Source organism: Oreochromis aureus, linkage group 5 (genome assembly GCF_013358895.1).
Source record: "Oreochromis aureus strain Israel breed Guangdong linkage group 5, ZZ_aureus, whole genome shotgun sequence".
Classification (NCBI taxonomy): domain Eukaryota; kingdom Metazoa; phylum Chordata; class Actinopteri; order Cichliformes; family Cichlidae; genus Oreochromis; species Oreochromis aureus.
In genome coordinates, this window is record NC_052946.1 from 11,215,503 (window position 1) to 11,234,171 (window position 18,669).

Below are 18,669 nucleotides of genomic sequence, written 5' to 3' on the forward strand. Positions count from 1 at the left end.
TTACCACAAACCAAGATTTTTAATTTTTCTGTGAACAAACTGTGGACAGCACAGATATACAAGATAGAGGTATCCAAACATGTCAAATAACAATATTTATTAATATCATTATTGTAACATTAATAACATGGAATGTACTACCTTCCATTCACATTTTTGAACTTTTAGATTATTTTATGAAAGATGTCATAAATAAATAGCTCTATGTCACCTCTCTCTGACCCCTACATGAATATAGTCTCTTTGAATGTAGATGAACAGGGGGAGAAGGATGGCAGAATGACCAGGTAAAAGAGGAGAATGGAGGGTGTGCGCTCACCGCCTCTCTTCCCGTCGACTCTGTTCTCATACTACTCCTGCTCTCTATGATAGCCCTCAGTCTAAACACACACTCAGCAGAAGTGCATGTTTGCGTGTGCAAAATGACGACACTTTTCTTTGGAAATCAGACACAAGGAAACATTTCTACTGTCTCAAACTTCAAACTGCCTTTACTTTTTGCTGCCTACCCTTTTTCCTAATGGTTACTTAATGGGTTAAAACAGAATGGTGACAACAGGTAAATCACTGCATCATTCACACAGATGGCTTTTATGTTACTTGCAGGTCTGTTTCACATCCTGAGGATGGACGTACTCAACGGCCACATCGAGAAGCACCAGTGGCAGAAACAGGAAGGGGGTCCAATCAAAGACCAGCTACAATGAAGTCCAACTTTGAAGACGAGAGAAGAAATTTCTCTCCCCTTTAATGCAGTCCGCTCTTCCTCCATTCGTTCAAGGTTCAGACAGTGTGTTATTGTGCCTCTCTGTTTGAACGGATGAATGTTACGTCAGTATTTAGTCTGTGCTTTGGTTCTCCAGCTCAGAAATGATGGTGATCAGGTTCTGGAGACCAAAGATGTAGCCGCTGTCCTGGCCCTCGTGGACCACGCTGTCTTCCCGGTAATGTCTGCAGGTGGTGTGGGCGAAGTCTATCATTCTCACATCCACCACGGAGCTGTGAGTCTCTGAGCGGGACAGGTGAGCCTGGCTGATACCTGAGCTCCCGCTGCTGCTGCTACTATCACTAGACGTGGAGGGACTGTGTGGAAAACCAAGCGCACCTGCAACTTCACCCACCTCCTCCTCCTCCTCTTCGTCTTCGTCCATTTCTGGCTCGGCTTCCACCTCCTCGTCCTCATCATCCTCATCTTCTTCCTCTTCAGAGAGCCCGTCCTCAGTGCGTCGGCGTGTGTGTTTTCTGTGTGGAGCTCCATCATAGATGATGAGCAGAGAGCTGGAGTAAAAGCGGTAGGATTCGCAGGCCTCCAGTGCAGCCTGCATTTCTCTGAGCCTGCTGAGCACCGGGGAAAGCAGTTCGTGTCGCAGACGCCGACCGCTGTGGAAGAATTGGAACAGAGCCTCCTTGAAGCCTGCAAGGGTCAGTTTGCGACCATGGTACTTGTTCATAAACATCAGCTGATCTGTGTCACTCTGGTACACCTGTAGTGACGAGAAAACATGGAGAGGTTGAAAAAACTGGAAAAGAGTTCACAGAGTCTCAAACAACCGCATTAAAATGGCTGTAGAGTGTATCTGCAGTCAATGTTTCCACCTCACCTAGATATTTCTTGCCTTATTTAAAGTTTTCAAACAGACAGACTCGTGTTCTCGTATAATTAAAAGGCCAGCGTGTTTCAGGCTAGATGGCTATAAAACAAGTTAATCAGATTACAATAGGAACTGTTGCAGATTTTGTAGCATTGTAGGGTAAAAGCATTAACTTTTAACAGTCGCAGTCTTGGCAACTAAAGCTGGATTACCCACATAAATCACCAAAACATTGTTTCAAATTGTGTTTTCAGACAACTGACAAACGGCTGTAATGTTTTAAATGGGTGAGCCTTCTGTCTCTCTTTCCAGTCTTTACGCTAAGCTACAAGTCAGCTTATACAGCATTTAATAGACAGACACGACAATACTCTTACTTCATGTAGCTATATTTCCCAAAATATCATCTTGCATTTCTTTTCTATTTCTTTAAGAGTAAGAAATGAGTATAGATAATAGCTTTTGCCTGAACGCTCACCTGCATGCCACACAGACGGACTCCTATTAAGGCCGATGTGCTCTGCTGGCACTTGCGTATCTGCATGGCCTTCTTCTCCTCTGAAGCGTCGTCTCCATGCTGTCGCGTGCCCATCTTTAGGTCCAACACGCACGGCACGGTGTGCCGCCAGGTCAGGTTTTCAAGCAGGATGAATTCTGAGATAGTGAGTCAAGGAAGACAAAACAGACAAAACACTACCTTCTTCTGGACCAACCAGTTCTAAGTTAAACCTGCTGAACAAGGCTGAATGAGAAAACAACAGAACTGAGCGTTTCCTTGAAAGATTCAGCTCCGTTAACATTTGTCCTTGCAATATGTAAAATCAAATCAGAGCAATATCAGGTAACCGATAAGCTTCTGAAATGCAATGCCACAGAAGAGAGAACAGGATAGCTGCACAATGTATTAGATAACGGGCAGCAGGTACTGAATCCACTGATAACCGTAATCTGGTGGCTTACTTGGCCAGGACTCATGCTATGCACACTGGCCTGGAACCTACAATGCATTTCATTACAATCTCCCCCCAAAAAAATAAAAATTACGTAGCTTTTCTCTGCAGTCACATATAAGCCAGTTTGAAAAGAAAACTCAGGCAGTGAAAGGATACTGTACTGGTTGCGGTGTTTAGCATTCTCCTTCATCCTCTGCAGGTGCTGCTGGTGACACTTGAGGCTCCAAGGGTTGTGTTTGAGCTGTGGGACAGCATTACTGTGGCTGTGCTCCAGTCGGTAGTAGAGCACCTCGGCCTGCTTCAGCCACTCCAACTCCATGTCCTCCTGCAGCTTTTGAACACTGAATGAAAGACAGGGAAAGAAAGCAACCACTGTAGTTACACATGGCTAAAGAGCAGGAAATGGGGATTAAAGTATGGAGAAAGAAAAAATTCCTGGAAAGAGGTACAAAGTGGAATAGCGTCTTTCACTCACCACCATCCATGCATTCAAACATCAGTTTTCCTTGTTTAACCCCAATAATCCCTCTAGTTGTTTCTCTAATCCCCAGCACAGGGCTACCTAAGTCAAAGTTTTGCTTTTGTATAAAGCCGTTAGAATGCATCTATTGCAATTATGCAACAATGACTCTTTGACCCTCTCTCTAGCTGCCAACTCCAAGGATCAGCCTCCAGCTGTATTTAAAGACAGTTAGGCTTAAGATTGTATGTACCAGTCAGTGTGTGCGTCATAAGTCGTCGTATGCCTCCACAGCTCCATTCATGGAAAACTTAAAGTTGGTTAAAAGGTCATACGGTTGCATAACGGCTCCTAAACCATCTTTAATTTCTTTTACATGAGCAGTGAGATCAGCGTGAAAATGACTCACTGTGCTCCCACCTGCTGATGCATCAAACACGTCCCATCTTATCATGACTAACAGGTTCCTGAGTCAACTACTGTCTGTGCTGGGGTATTTCCTTCTGTCTCACCTTTTTTCCTTGTCTTTACGAGAGTTGCGGCTTCGGCCATCTTTGCTGTCCGCTAGCAGCGAGGAGGCCATCATTTTTCCCCACGTCATCATCTTACTCTTGGGGTCGCAGTCCACCGAGTGCTCATTGTTCACCAGATCTGTGGCTGCGGCTGGGTCACTATCAAGGGGGTAGGCGATTAGGCAAAGATTCCCCTCCTCGTCCTCCTCGAAGCTCACGGACACCACACCTGAGACGGAGACAGAAAGGTACGTTTTAGACACAGGCTCACTGAACAGTGAAGGGAATTTGTTTCACGGGAAACTATCAAAGCGCATGACAAACTTTTAAAGGAAATCTCTTCAATCTCTTCACTGCTTTAAGCAGCACAACTTGGATAAGAGATGTCTGTTGAAATGACACAAAACTATGACTCAAGTGGATGGTTGACACACACTGAGCTCTAATCAACACATTCAAATAACAGCCCAAACACAAAAGACACCAGGCTATAAAAACTTAAGTCACAATTCAGTTTATTGATTACCACCAGTTATCTAAAGCAAACTAATCAATAGTATACATACACTGTAAAACATGTAGGAACCAGAAACCACATACAGGAGAAATAATTGTATATTTTCTGATGCAAACAAAAATAACAGGAGCTTCAGCGAGTCAGAAAAGTTTGGAAGGTTCAAGATCAGTAGCTTCAACAGAAAATATATATTTCCATAATTTTCCCACTTGCTTGTGTCCAAAACAGCCGCACCCGTTCCTCTTCATGCATGTCCCATGTATGGCTGAAGCACAAGCTGAGATAAGGTGAAGCATGTATGAAGCAAGTATGCCTCATTGTGAAGACAAATATAAAGGGGGAACTGTTGACATGGAAAACAACGCACAGGTGTCACAAAATAGTCATTTTACAGAGTGAATTTAACTTCATCACTTCAGGGGTTTGTTGGAACTATTATATGGGACAGCAAACTGAAGGCAGCACAGTGCTTTTTAGGAACATGTGTTTGCTCTATATCACCTTACAATTCTCTGCTGGTGACACAAAAGAACCGGCTCCGCTGCTCTTTGAGGGCGGGTCTTCGATAGCATTTAAAGAGGATCTGCTGTAGTGTAACGTGAAGGGAAATAAGGACGCAGTAGCAAAGGGCTTTGCTGTAAAGAACAGGCCTTACTGCTGTTACTCATAGTTTAATCCCTTTAATCCCTCACACCCTCTGAATGAAAGAATGAGATGAATGCAGGAACAATGTTGGCTATGTAAATAAGAGATGGTATGTTTAACCGGTCCAACAGTTTCTGCTGTCGTCACTCGCTATGCTTCATATTTGACAATCTTTAAAACAAAAAACAAACAAAACAAAAAAAAACGTGGGAGTTACTCAAATGTCTGTGAAATAATACAAAGCCATTCAGTGGTTTTGTGACGCACCACCTACGTTGACCTTTGCAGGTGACCTCCTCCAGCAACTGCCTGAATTTCTGGATCCAAAGGAGGAAGAATCTCACATAGTTCCCTTTTCATTTCATTGGGGCGTTGCCCGGAAAAAAGAAAAAAGTAAAACAACGCAAAAACAGTGGCTCGCAATTGCTCACCTGACTTACCTTCAGTTCATCACCCAGCTAGCCAAGCAGCACAATTGAAAGGCCTGTTTGTCCCAATTTCAATCTCAGCTACAGCACCCTCCTGTGGCACAACGCGGTATAAAGCTGGCAAGCACCTACTTGTGCAGACATGGGCAGCTCTAGTTCCTAATAATCTAAAATTGCACACTTGACACATACAAGTAGGCTCTGCACACATCTATACCTATCTGATGCATGTATGCACAAAAAAGAAGTATGCACGTAAAGAAAGAGACATGCATGAAAAAACACAGCAGTTGTCATTACCTCTGTACTGGGGGGTAAACCTCCTCATTGCTGCAGGCAGACTTTTGTAGAACTGATGCTCGCGGGGAATGAGAGGCTTGCAGATGGTCTGCTCTCCAAAGCGTAGGACGCAGGAATGTCCCCCGACCTGGTGCACGAAGGGTTCAAGCATCACTCCTTTCTCCATGTAGCACTGCTGGTGCTGCAGCTTGTTCTGCTGCTTTTGTTTTTGCTCCGCATCCATGACCTCCTGGGCCTGAGCCTCCACAGCCGGACTCATCCTCCTCTGGCCCTGACCACACTGCCGCGGGCATTAGACTCCTGACGCACGCACCAACAATATGGTGGGGCCCTTTCCGGCTGAGACTCGCACACACTCACGGGCTACAGATCCCCAGAGGACTAGTCCTAGCACGCTGCGTTAAAGATCGCAGTTTGTTTTTATGAGCAATTCCCGCGGTGCTTTCCGAAGCTCTTGCTGTGATGGTGATCTGCCGTGCCGATGCTCTCACTGATACTGCTGCTCGAAAACAAAGGACAGGAAGGAGGAAGAGAAACAGAAAACACGACTCAGGTTTACTGAATATTCAATTCCTTTCGGCTCCTTGCCTTACAGTCCTTGTAGCCAGGTAGAAAAAAAAAAAAACAAAGCCGTCTTATGTCCTTTATACATTAAAGTTTGGAGTTGTGCTGCTGCGGCAGATAAGGCCACCAGACACCGACTCCGGTTGTGCCCTCTCCGCAGACTCAAGGCTTTATGACAGATGAGAGCTGGCTCACTACTGGTAAAGCTCTCACGAGCCTGACACTCGGCCCGCCCTATCACAGGCAGCCCACCAATCACGTGCATCTAAAGCAGGTTGTTGGGTGGCAGCCCAGAGAAGCAAGCAAACAAAGACAGGGGTGGGAGGGGGCAGTCTGGGTGAAGGGAGAGAGGAAGAGGAGAATAAAAACAAGAAGGGAGGGCAGAGCTGAACTCAGCTGTTTCTCTGCGCGACAGCGGGGGCTTTAACAAACTGGCAGAATAAGCACCAGCATTTCCTTAAAAGACGTACGGTGTGGGGGAGAGAGCCACAGATCTAGGACAGGAGTTAAACACACAAACTGACATCCAATGCAAAACAGCAGTCAAATATAAGTAAAAAAAAGGCAAACTAGACAAAATACTTCATGTTCCTGGATGAACAAGTAGCTTTGCTCTTCCAGGAAAACATGCAAAAGGAAGACGCCTCGAATTTAGTGTCACTCTTAGGAGATTTTTTACATACTTATAATTGTTCCTCATACAATTTACTCCATAACATCAATTTAGGTTTTCTGTAATTACTGCTGTTTGCTGGTATAACTGCCATAAGGCTAAAAAAAAATTAAAAAAAATGGTTTACTTTAATTTCTTTTAAAATATTGCAATTTAACAAACCAGCTTTCACATTTTAGTAATAATAGGGTAGCAAACAGCATGATTAAAAAATGGGGGATCCCTACCTTCAGTTTAAATCTATAGTAAAGCGTTGTTGATAGCAAAGCTGGTTCCATTCGCGTCATCTTCTACTGTTTTCAGTGATTTCTTCAGTAACTGTTGGCTTCAGAGCTGTGTTGTTGTGAAGTAAAGGCGTTGGTAGGAGTGACGTGTAAGGTTTCTAAGAGCTTGTGCTCTGACTTGGGTGGAAACTATAATCCTCATCTTGCACTCTCCCAGACCTCCTTGACATAGATTATCGTAGCAGGCAAAACAACATCTGATTAAACCAGTCGCTCACTGCTAACTGCAGTGAGGCCAACTTTAAACTGCTGACGAGGAACGCATGTAAGTGCACAGTGTACTATTCCCAAAACATATAAATGCATGTTTGCTGCCTCCAACATATCATAACATGTTTTGTGTGCACATATCAGTGTGTGCTTTAAGTTAGAGTTGGTAATTGTCTGGGGTTGTAGGAACAGAGTCAGCACTAATCTCTCTAATCCTGCCTCCTGGAACAAAAGGGGAAAATGGGCCATGATAAACAAGCAGGGAATATTCCCAGTTAAATAAACACGTATGTTCAGTGCAATTACCTTTTTTTGTGGACAAAAGATAGGGTGGGGTAGCCACATTTGCACATCTCCCTTTCATCTGTGAGCAGTGAGGCTGAGGCTGCTTTGTTCTCTGCAATAAAATCTTGACGTGCCTGTGATGACTTTTATTTCAGTTTCTAAACTAAAATGCAGACGAATGTTTTTTAGAGAAAGGTTGCTGTCTTAAATCCCGATTTGATTGTAGCTAATATCGTACAATGCTATATGTCAACTGAAGCCTAAAGCAACATTTGAGCAGTGGCACTGAGATCTTTGATCAAACAACAATTTTATGATCCTGTACTTGTCTTGCTGTTCAAATACGAAACAACGTCAGTGCCAAGACTTACATTGTCCACTATATTCAAAATGAAATAGGAGACGAAAACGACAGTTGACAATGCCATAAAATCATGAAACCACGCAAGAGAACAGGGTGCTGGCATTCGTTTACATTTAAAGCTACAGGACACGTGCTGTTTGAAGCTATAAGAGTTCAGGCATGCTCAAGTGAGCACAAACATAAACAAACATGATCCAATTCACACAACAGTTTTAATGTTTTATGATGTAACAAATTACTTTTTAAGATACGCAAATTTAAAATGTATGATGGGATACACCAGATCAAATCTAAAAAGACAAATATGAGAGACAAGTGTAAGGGACTGCTATGACCTTGAAAGTAATGAGCCATGCACAGCATGGGGTAGTTAACAGGGGCTTTTCACTGTGATGCCGACGCACGTGTCAGTCACAAACAGAGAAACTGAGATATGAGATATGCAAGTGACGCAAAGTCCCAAATCCAACCCCTCACCTGTACAGAACATTCAACAACTGCACAGTCAAAATAACATCTCTTGATGAGGTGATAAGGTCTTGCGCTTCTGAAAAAAGAGGCCAGATTTTAATCTGTGTACCACAGAACATGAAGAAAACAGCTTTGCAAATCAAAAACGTGAATCTTAATTCCCAGTAAACTCAAAACACAGAGACAGGGTGCCTTTATGGAAAGGAAAGAAGAACAAAGTGAATATCAGCAGTCGATCATCAGGCAGATAGACCATCAAACTTCACTCAAAAGCTATTTGTGAAGCTCAAGTTCAAAGTCTTTATATGTACTATTGGAACTGTTACCATGGAAACTACACAAACTACAAAAGAAACAGCAGCTGTAGTAAAATACTGAGCCTACACCATGTCCACTACACTCACCTTGTGTATTTTATACTAATCGACTCACTTACATTTATATAGATATTTATTAGCACAACATTTGCTTTTTTCTTCATTCCAAAAACACATCTCCTCAATTATAAATATGCCTTTACCCAACTGAACACATATTAAGCAAATGCTTAGGCAAGATGATCTTGCAAAAAGTACACAAGAAAGACCAGACAAACTGATCTTTTTTTTTGTGCTGGGAAATGTTTACAACTTTACCTTAAATGCCTTTCAACTTCACCTTCTGCATCATTTTCAAAGTCATACAGACAACTGTCTCAGCATCCTTAACTATGATTAACAAGTACAGGAAGATCAAAGGGCTCACTTAGCAATCTTAATTGGTGAGCTTTTATCTATCAACACAACACGGCAGCCCAGAAGATACAGTGAGAGCAGATATGTCACTGAGGACATCAAGTGGGTCAGTGTCATGTTGATTCAAGGCTGCAGTAAATTTACAAGGCTTTATATAACATGACTGTTCTAAAATTATGATCAGAAGACATGTTTGGATAGTTTCACTACTTAAAAATGCAGTGAAAAAAAAGGCCATGTTGGATTTACTTGATTCAATAGTGGACATTGGTTGCACACAAATGTTTTGTGTGCAACCAAATGTTTTGCTTTGGCAGAAACTTAAACAAATGAGTTAATGAGTTAAACAAATGAGTTAAATCAACACAACTTATTCATATTCACAAACCTGTGCATTTTGTGTTCAGAAAACGCGATTGAAACATGTTTAAATGAAGTAAGTTGAGCTCTTGGAATATTGTAATCCTTCACAATTTTGTCATTTTATTGCAACACTATTCATTAACTTTAAACCCAGTACTACTTGGTCACTTAAATACTACATGTTGTCTTCATATTACATAATGTTCAACAGAGTCTAGTTACCATAAAAGTTGAAGTATAACAACTACCATCCTCCTATCTTTATTCTGGTTGCAGGGGGGGCTGGGGCATAACCCTGAAGTGATAGGTTACAAGGCAGGGTACACCCTGGACAGCACACCTGTCTATCACATAGAGACAAACAACCATTTGCACCAGATAGCGGATTTGAACCCAGGACCTTCTTACGGTGAGGTAACAGCACTAACCACCATGCCACCAATCCAGGCTTATCAAAAGTAGGAAAGCTATGATTTCAAGGCTTGATGCAGAATTTTCTTTACGTTTTTGTCCTTGACAGGCTAAACCACAATAAAAAGCAATAGCATACACGTGGTGTGTGTGTAGTTGTCTGCCTCTTATAACTCCAGTGATTTTCCTGCAGTTTGAAATCTCGTGCAACCTTGTTAATTTCATGAGTCCAGCAACTAACCACTCTTACTAGATTGTATCATGTCATCTCAACAGGAACAAATTAAGTTGTTGAATTTCGTACAGATCCTAGATGATTTAATTACGTTCAAGACAGAAACATGAAATTTTGTGTTCAAATTAAAAGGTAGACTTTTTTAATGTAAGAACCATCCAATTTTCTTTTTTCGGTATACAGAAAAAAGTAGAGGCGGCTGCTCGACTTGACTGAGATGGATGCCTTCCTCAAACCACGATCCAAAGCGTGTGAGACTGAAATCCCGTGCAGTGTCGCAAGATTTAACATTGCTATATTATTGACTTACTTCACTCGAACATGATATAAACAATTGAATATACCCTCTCTGCATATTATGTAGTTTCTACACAATATAGTTACACTTAACTTTAAAGCATAAGGCAATTGTGTTAAATACATGCAAGATGCTTACATAAATCCAAGAGCTGGCCAATCCCTTTTTTTCAGTGTGTGATAGGTTATGGAGCGCCTCCTGTCAACTGAATGAGCAATTTGTGAGTTCTGTAAATACCTTTTTGTTCACACCTTGTATTTCTCATTGCAGGCTTTAGGTCAAATATGGAGGCGTGAGTGAGCAGGAGAGTATGTAAAGAAAATCTGGATTTACAAGTTATTTACTTTGTGTACTTCTGTGATTGTCATAGACAGTTTTGTTCTTATGTGTTTTATGTGAGGTTTCCAACTTAATAACAATCAAAGACACATATAATCTTCTTTTTTTCCAATTTCAATATAATTTATGCTGAATTTACCATTAAAATTTATTTGCTGATTCTCAAATGTTATGAATTTTATTTTATTTAAATTCAATGACAACGTATTCTTTGCAAATAATCTATTTAAATCCTTTCTTTACCGGATTCTGATTTTCCTTGCTACCAAGCACAGTACTATAATTAGCAAACAAAATCCATTTTAAATTCATAAATACCAACATAAATAATTTATATACAACATAAAAAGTAAAGGACCAAGTACAGAACCATGTGGAACGCCACATGTGACACTTTCTAGTTGTGACCTTGTATATAGACATATTAACACTGATCTTCTAAACAACTGCTTAACAAACTATCTGCTGTCTCTTATTCCATACATTTCTAACCTTTTCAATAATAATCTGTGGTCAGGGATGTCAAATGCCTTTTGTAAGTCCAGAAATACTGCAACTGCATGTAAGACTCTATTTGTTCCCAAACTAAACTTATGTACTTATAAACAGTCGGGACTAGATGTCTCTATTAAGATGTAAATTATAGAGAAGGATCTTGAATGAGCTCAGGCAGGATGGGTGGCTAAGATCTTTCTCCTTGTAGTCATACAGATGAAAAATATAGAGGCATTAGTGGAGAACATGAAGTACAAAGTAACAAGAAGCATAGTTTTACTTAGAGAAAACACCCCCCCAAAAAACCAAGGACATTTTATCATCAAATATTCTTTATACACAGTATATTTTTTTCAGGTTCTACATTACAAGTCTGATGTGTCGACCTTATGTCCTGCAAGTGCTTAACAAGATTTAGGATGAGACAGTGCATAATCTTAATCAGGTGGCACGCGTCTGAATTTTTACTGGATCAATTTACACAATGAACACATGCAAGGTACAATGACTCACATTCAGGTGTGCAGCACCCAGGCGTCATGCATGCTGACAGGAACAAACACAGAAATGCATACCTGGATAAGGCAATCAAAACAAACAATCAAAACATCTCACTACACAAGCATCTACATGTTCTGATATACCTGAACTGGGACACGGCGTGGCCACAGTGGAAAAAGGATAATCTTACCTGTGTGGAGATTTACGGGGTCAATTTTCAGACTGATCACCTCGCTTTGAGCCCGATAAACCTGGTAATCAAATCCTCATGGGTCACCAAACACTAATCCGGCACTAAAAATACCACATGCTGTTGGCAATTCAGGACAGAAAGTAGCTATTTATAAAACGAAGTCTGCACCATGCCAGAAGCAACAGACAATTAAACACAGGAATCACACAGAGAGGAAACAATTCAGTGGCCGCCACTATGGACAATGAGGGCATACATAGAAGTCTTATCGTTGTACCTACTAGTCAAATTTCAACCATGGCTGTACAGTCTATTTTTGGTCTTGTCCTTTTTGTCACGCATGCAAATAAACCTGAAGCTGTCAAAATGATTACACATAAAGGAAGAAAATCTCTACCACTCTCTGAGCAGGATTCTGCCAGAGGCAGCTGTCTGCCATAACTGGTTGGTAGACGAGCAGAAGCAACAATAAACAAAAACAATAAACAGAGCAAAACACAAACTACACAAGACAGAAGACAGACGTCAATAACGCGCAATAGCAGCATGTAAAGACATGGGAATGGAGAAGTGCTCAGCACCTCATGGGAAGCATTAAGCAGTCTAAAGGTTTTTACACACCAGGCGCATAAACATGTGTGAATGTTTTGTGTGCTAAAAATATTTTTCAGACTCTTCCACTCTTAATGCAGCTGTTCAAATCAACCGTGTAATTTTGCTGGACGAATCAGACACACAGCTAGACGTTGCTCTGGATCAATCGGCTCTCTGAAATGATTTCTCTGCCTCCTCAGATGTCCTGACCCTGCCAACAAAAGCTCAAACTTCCCCACTGAAATGATCAAATATGTTCAAAAGTGGTCATGATACAGCTTTAACTCCTAGATCTAACTATGAAATTCTCCCTGCTGCCTTCTCTTGAGAATTACATGAACCCACAATCTCAGGTTCTTCCTTTTCTTGTTTAGAAACATCAGGACCGGCTCATCACTGCTTGATGTCGACGCCTTTTGTTTTTTTCCACAGTGCATATTTTGAACACAAATTTGTCACAAGCCTTTGGTGTGGATTTACAAGTTTGCATCCAAAAACCTGTGAATTTCTCATCATCTTTTTTGTAACATGCTCTGTAATGGCCTTAAGGCCTCTGGCTCCGTCTTTCCTTTTGTAATTATTAAGGCGCTAATAAAAAAAAAGCTGATACGGGAAAATTGCATGAGCTCTCTTTCTATTCCCTGTTAGTGCTCATTTCTTTTTTGTGTATGTGGACATCAATAAAAGAAGATTTTGAAACCTTTACAGCTAAAGGATGAGCACGGTTCTTTCTATCTGTTTAACAAGTGTGTACATAAATGCATGTGGGTGTGAGCAATGAGGGCATCACACCCATACACACACACACACACGCTGGACCGGTTTCTCTGACCAAACTATGTTGAGTGTAAAGACGAGGCATCAATATTTCCATTGCCAAATTAAATGGCTTCTAGTATTTGGTTCAGGGCAAAAAGATGTGCAATAAATATGATTTGCTGGAGCAATGAAAATAACAAAGAACTCTGGAGTGCAAAAGGTGGGGCAGCTAGAACCTGTTCTAGAAGACACCAATCCTTTGCAAGTGGCAAATGATCCAGCATTAATTAGTTAATTATTTAGTCTCAGTATAGTGCCAAGAGGATGGCATGCCATCCTAAATCAAGTCTTTAAAATCTGTCTAACGAGATAGATGCAAAACTCTTTTCTGACTTGTCTTTGGTCATCTAATTAATTAAAACAGGATAGAGGACTGACAATGCTTCTTAGTATAATAAGGTCTTCCCAGTAACTGTTAATCCAGGAGTACTGCCAAAGTTTGTGACTGGATGGTGAGTCACTGAATTAGGGGAGTACTTGTGAAGCCGTAAAGCTCAGCAATGTACAGGAAATGAGAGCGTAGACGTCACGTACTTCCTGGATTTAAGCTTTGCCACATGCTTAAAGTGGCTCTCTTTCAGACACACACACACAGACACTGTGACACAGAAGCATTCGACAGAGACTGAGCTGGCTCCAGTCCATTGACACAATGCAGGTTACCAGCTCCTGTCTGACACAGAACTGCTAATGGACTCCTGGGTGCTGCTTAATGTCTCATGAACACAGCAGTTTCATTGAAGGAAACAACTAATCACTAATTTGACAGCACAGTAAGTCAAAAAGTGAGGATTTTGTCATTAAGCTATGATGCCCAGAAATACTTTTAATAAAAGGTCACTATATTATTCAAATAATGTTTTCATAAATATTATTTTCACAACTGGTAACGTTAGCATAGCAGTGACATTGAACCCATAGTCCATACGGATTTATCTGGGTCTGGGATTGTGCTCATACAGGCCTTGCATGAACTTTTCCCATGGCTAACTGGCTGAGTTCCTCCACTGCAGCTGAGAAAGGTCAAAAGGCATTGGCAAGCCCACACTCTCTGATTTAGTTTTCAAAAACTAAAGAATGAAGATTATAACAGAGATAGAACAGCAGTTCTATGGCATGGCTGTTAAAAAAATGACTGGCTTTTGTTAGTTTTGCATAAACATTATAATAGATCCATTGTTGCCTCTCTGTCTTTGCCAGGAAGCTTGGATTCAGGCAAGATACTGAGAGCAGAAATAATGCCTGTCATACAGGACTTAAGGCATCTCGTCAACTTGCTCTGTGCACGGTGGCTGGAAGCCCTTATTCTGCTAATCCTATAGGGCTCTTGACATAGTAGCATGCCAACAACACTCATCACTCCTCCTTTGCCTTAAGGGACCATGACAGTGTGGGTATTTGAACAGTTTCCAAGACAGACAACAACAACATTTTGCAGATGCTGCAGTTGTAAATGCACAACTCAGTGATAAATGGGGGTTTGTATTGTTTTTTGTTTTTTTAACTTTTGAATGCAGTATCCATAGATTTTCCAGCAGTAATTTATTTGTAATAACAATGTCATTATACAAGCTAAGAAGCATCAAAAATCTGCTCTGATGTGCCTTCATACACAGGCACAGTCAACCACGGTCAAGTGTTTCCATTTCTGTTACACGTTCTGTAAAAATAACTGGCACACAACTAACCCGCATGCGTTTGCACGTGTGTTTGAATACCGTATGTGAATTACTGACAATATCTCACCTCCGAAGTGTGTCAACTCCAGCTATCTACCGCTTTGCACGAGGTGATGGAACAGAGCGAACGCTGCACACCATTTAGTACAACGGCACATTTCTCAGACCTAATAAAAACATACACACACGTCTTTCACCTACAGGAATAGCACACATATCCCTGATCGTAAACCTTTAAAAGCTGTGATCTGACATAAACACCATGGAATGTCCTCAGTGTAATCTCTATAACAAGGCTCTATGCAGACACTTACACACTAATGTGCACAGCCAAATGCAGCCATTTGGATACAGCTACTTTCTACCCAACAAGGACATGCGCCATAACAAGAGGTGACAGCACACTGTCCAACCACGTGCATCTCTGTTTATGTCTTTATAAGGAAGGGCCAGAGCCATACTTAAAAGAGGCAGTAATTTTAGTAAACAAAGAAAAAGAGAAACAGTAAAGTGGAGTGAGTAATATTTAGACGAAAAAGAAGAAAAAAGAGAGGTGAAGCAAGGACTGAAGGATAATAGTATGAGTAAAGTCAGACATACTAATGGCTGAGACCTGCTATCATCGTATTAAAAGAAATGTGACCACTGCTCTGAAGGCAAGAGAGTACCCTTCCAGGACACTTTACACTGTAAACTAACTCGGCGTAAAGAAAGCTCCCACAGTCTCAGCTCTTGCTGACTGCTGCCCAGATGAATATTAATCCTTGGAAAAACCCACACACGTGCATAAACATAATACGGTAAGATCAGACTCTAATACGGTGTCCACTTACAGCAACTTAGAAGCTGAGTGCTGACTGACCTCAAGTACATGCACATACTATTAGATGCACATTATTGTGATGGAAATGAGACACACTAGACGCTTTCAAACAACAACTTGCTGTGGTTCAGTGATAGTCTGCCTAATATTTTGACTGCTGTTCACATGGCTTGCAGCACAGGCTGCATGTGAACTCTGCTTTTCAGTGCAAGGAACAAAAAAAACAGTGAAAAGTGAAAATGTCTCACACTGATGAAAGCACTGACGTCACTGATGTCAGCTGTAAAATACTTGTATTTGTTAGTTTATGTTTATTTATTTACCCTTTACTGGACCTGCTTAAGTGGTGACTTTATAAAAAATGGATTTTAATATAATAATTATTATAATAATATTTCCTTTGCTCTTAAATTAAGCTCACAGTGATATATACACTGTTAACAGTATAGATATAACAGTATAAAGCAGTGCAATATAATACCTATTAAGCTTATCCAAAGCAATCAAACAGATGTTTTATTGGTATTAAACTATATCATTTAACTGGAGACCATAAATAGCACAACCAGTTCTAAATCTGTAAGTAGGTCAAGAAGCAGTCAGTTAGAAGTGATTCACATAATTGCAAAGACCAGAAACTGCTTTCAAAATGTACCAACAAGCATCACTGTGGCCTTAATGTGCAGATTTTTGTTGCAGGGCAGAAAAAGGTCAGCGTGAAGATGCCCTCCGACGCTCCACTGTAGCACAGGTACAACAGCACAGAAACGTCTAGCGAGGCACTGAAATGCACTGTGGGTTCAAGTCTGTGTGGGCAGGGACGTTGGCTGCTACAAAGCAGCGTGGGCTGCACTGGCAGCAGTGCAGCATGTTTCTGGGCCATAGATTGCTCTGCACTGCAGTGGTTGTGTGTGCACGTGAGAAACAGCGCACATGTCAGAGGATTACAGATGAGCCCATCCACATCCCCCTCCGAAGGATCCCCGCCCTCCTCCTCCCATACAGAAACTACACCCCTTCCTGCACTAATGCAGCCATCATTTCAATCTCTTTGTCAAGTGAACATCCAGTCCTCAATCTTCTCCCAAAACAGCAGCATTTATCCAACATAATAAGCACTTCATCCTCTCAAAGCAAAAGACTAGCCAGCAATATGAGACAGTACAGATTTCAGTCCAAAAAACTGATGCCTAAAGGAGAAGGAAACTTCCATTTTGGGACAAAATGGGATGAAACTTCAATACCCGCTGTTAACCTCTCATCCTCCACTTCATTTAAAACTGAAATGATCTTTTTGACTCTCCACCCATTAGTGTGGTTGCTTTTATCCTAATATAAAGCTCTGTACCTGGATAATGAGCAGTGGAGGTGACAGATATGCAGGGTTTGGGGAGGCTTGTGAGACTCCTGGGATTTGGGGTGATGAATCAGAAGATGGTCTCTCAGTGGACGCTGATTGTAAGCCTGGCGCTGGTCCAAAGGGGTGTCTAGAGAATACCTGGGGCCCATGGAGGTAGAAAAGAGGAAATCTAAGTGATGTACAACAGAAAGCTTATTATACCCTCCCAATCTTTAACAGTTAGCCAGATAACATCTGTAACAATCAATAAATATAAAAGAAATAAAAAATATATCTTTAGGGGATGTAAACAGGAAACAGATCCTCTTTGGAATGGCCACAAACTGAACAGGAAGCTATGTATTGCAATCCTGTGGCTCTTTTACACTTGCAACTTCATCTTTCCTGCAAATATTTTGTTAGAATATGAATAAGCGTCACTTTTGCAAGCACACTGTGCTGAATTTAACCATGGAGCTACATGCTGTTTACTGCATTTTGCTATTAAAAATAAATGCTTCATAAATAAGGTTAAAGACAGTTTGCTAGGTTAACCAGACTGAATTTTGGCAACTGTTAGTGTGAAGGAACAATGGGCCTCACAGCCCATTGTTCCTTCAGTGGGCTGGTTTCAGTCATTATGCAAATGTACTGTTTATAAGGTTTGGGGAAACCTGCAGTCAGCTGAGACTGAAGAAGTCACTTGGATGAGTGACGAAACGTTTCTCCCACAAAACACTACGTCCAGATGAACAGATTCAACTTTTGGAGATTTACTTTCCTGGATGATTGAGAATGCATCAAGACGAAACTGTTAGTGTCAAATATAAGGAGCAATCAAAAAGTTGTGACTCCAAGAAAATAGTAAGAAATGTGCCTGATTTAAATTTGGTTGACATCTCCTTTGAGGTCTTTTTTGTGTGAACCTACAGAAATGGTGCCATTTTCAGATAAAACGTTCAAAGTTGAGTCCTGACTATTTCCATGTACATGTCTGTGATTTCACCACAAACCTCGAAATATGGTGGAGCTGGCTCCAAATCTACAACCCAGTGGTGTGTCTGCTTTGTCCAGGCCTGAAGGCTAAGCCTATCTGCCATAATTTCTTCATAAGACTTAATTCTCTTTACCCAAAATATAATTAAGTTTTCTATTTTGATACAGCAGAAGTGATCCAGTGCACATTACAGATGCATAAGCCCAAGTCATTAGAATGAGCCTTCCTCTATCTTAAAACAGCAGCAGCAAACGGAACATAGTTGATTGTGCATTCCCAAACAGATTGGGGATGCACATGAAAATAACTGTCATTTTGCATCTTAATCAAAAATAATGATCTGCTTTATATTTGATTCATTTTTTTTTTAGCTTTTCTGAAAATGTTAATTCAAAAATGCATGGATAAAAACATTAATTATATTTTAGCATTAAAAATATCATTTTGATTAAAGAGCCTGTGCATACCTGTGGATTAACCATTATAGAAACATTCAATTTCTTTAGTAATTATCTGTACTGTTAATTCATTTATAAGTTTAATTTATTAATTTAACCTCCTAGGACCTGACGTCCACATATGTGGACATCA

The 18,669-nt window shown here is 40.9% G+C and overlaps 1 protein-coding gene across 1 annotated transcript; it reads right to left on the bottom strand.

Moving 5' to 3' along the window:
• LOC116330171 (inositol hexakisphosphate kinase 2-like) lies at window positions 1-6,153 on the bottom strand. The gene is made up of 5 exons (XM_031752406.2): window positions 5,408-6,153; window positions 3,518-3,746; window positions 2,702-2,886; window positions 2,071-2,246; window positions 1-1,484 (listed from the first exon to the last, which is right to left on the bottom strand). Exons 1-5 carry the CDS (start codon window positions 5,664-5,666, stop codon window positions 840-842), a joined length of 1,494 nt encoding a protein of 497 aa, XP_031608266.1. The 5' UTR covers window positions 5,667-6,153; the 3' UTR covers window positions 1-839.
• Between the last annotated feature and the right edge of the window lie 12,516 nt (window positions 6,154-18,669).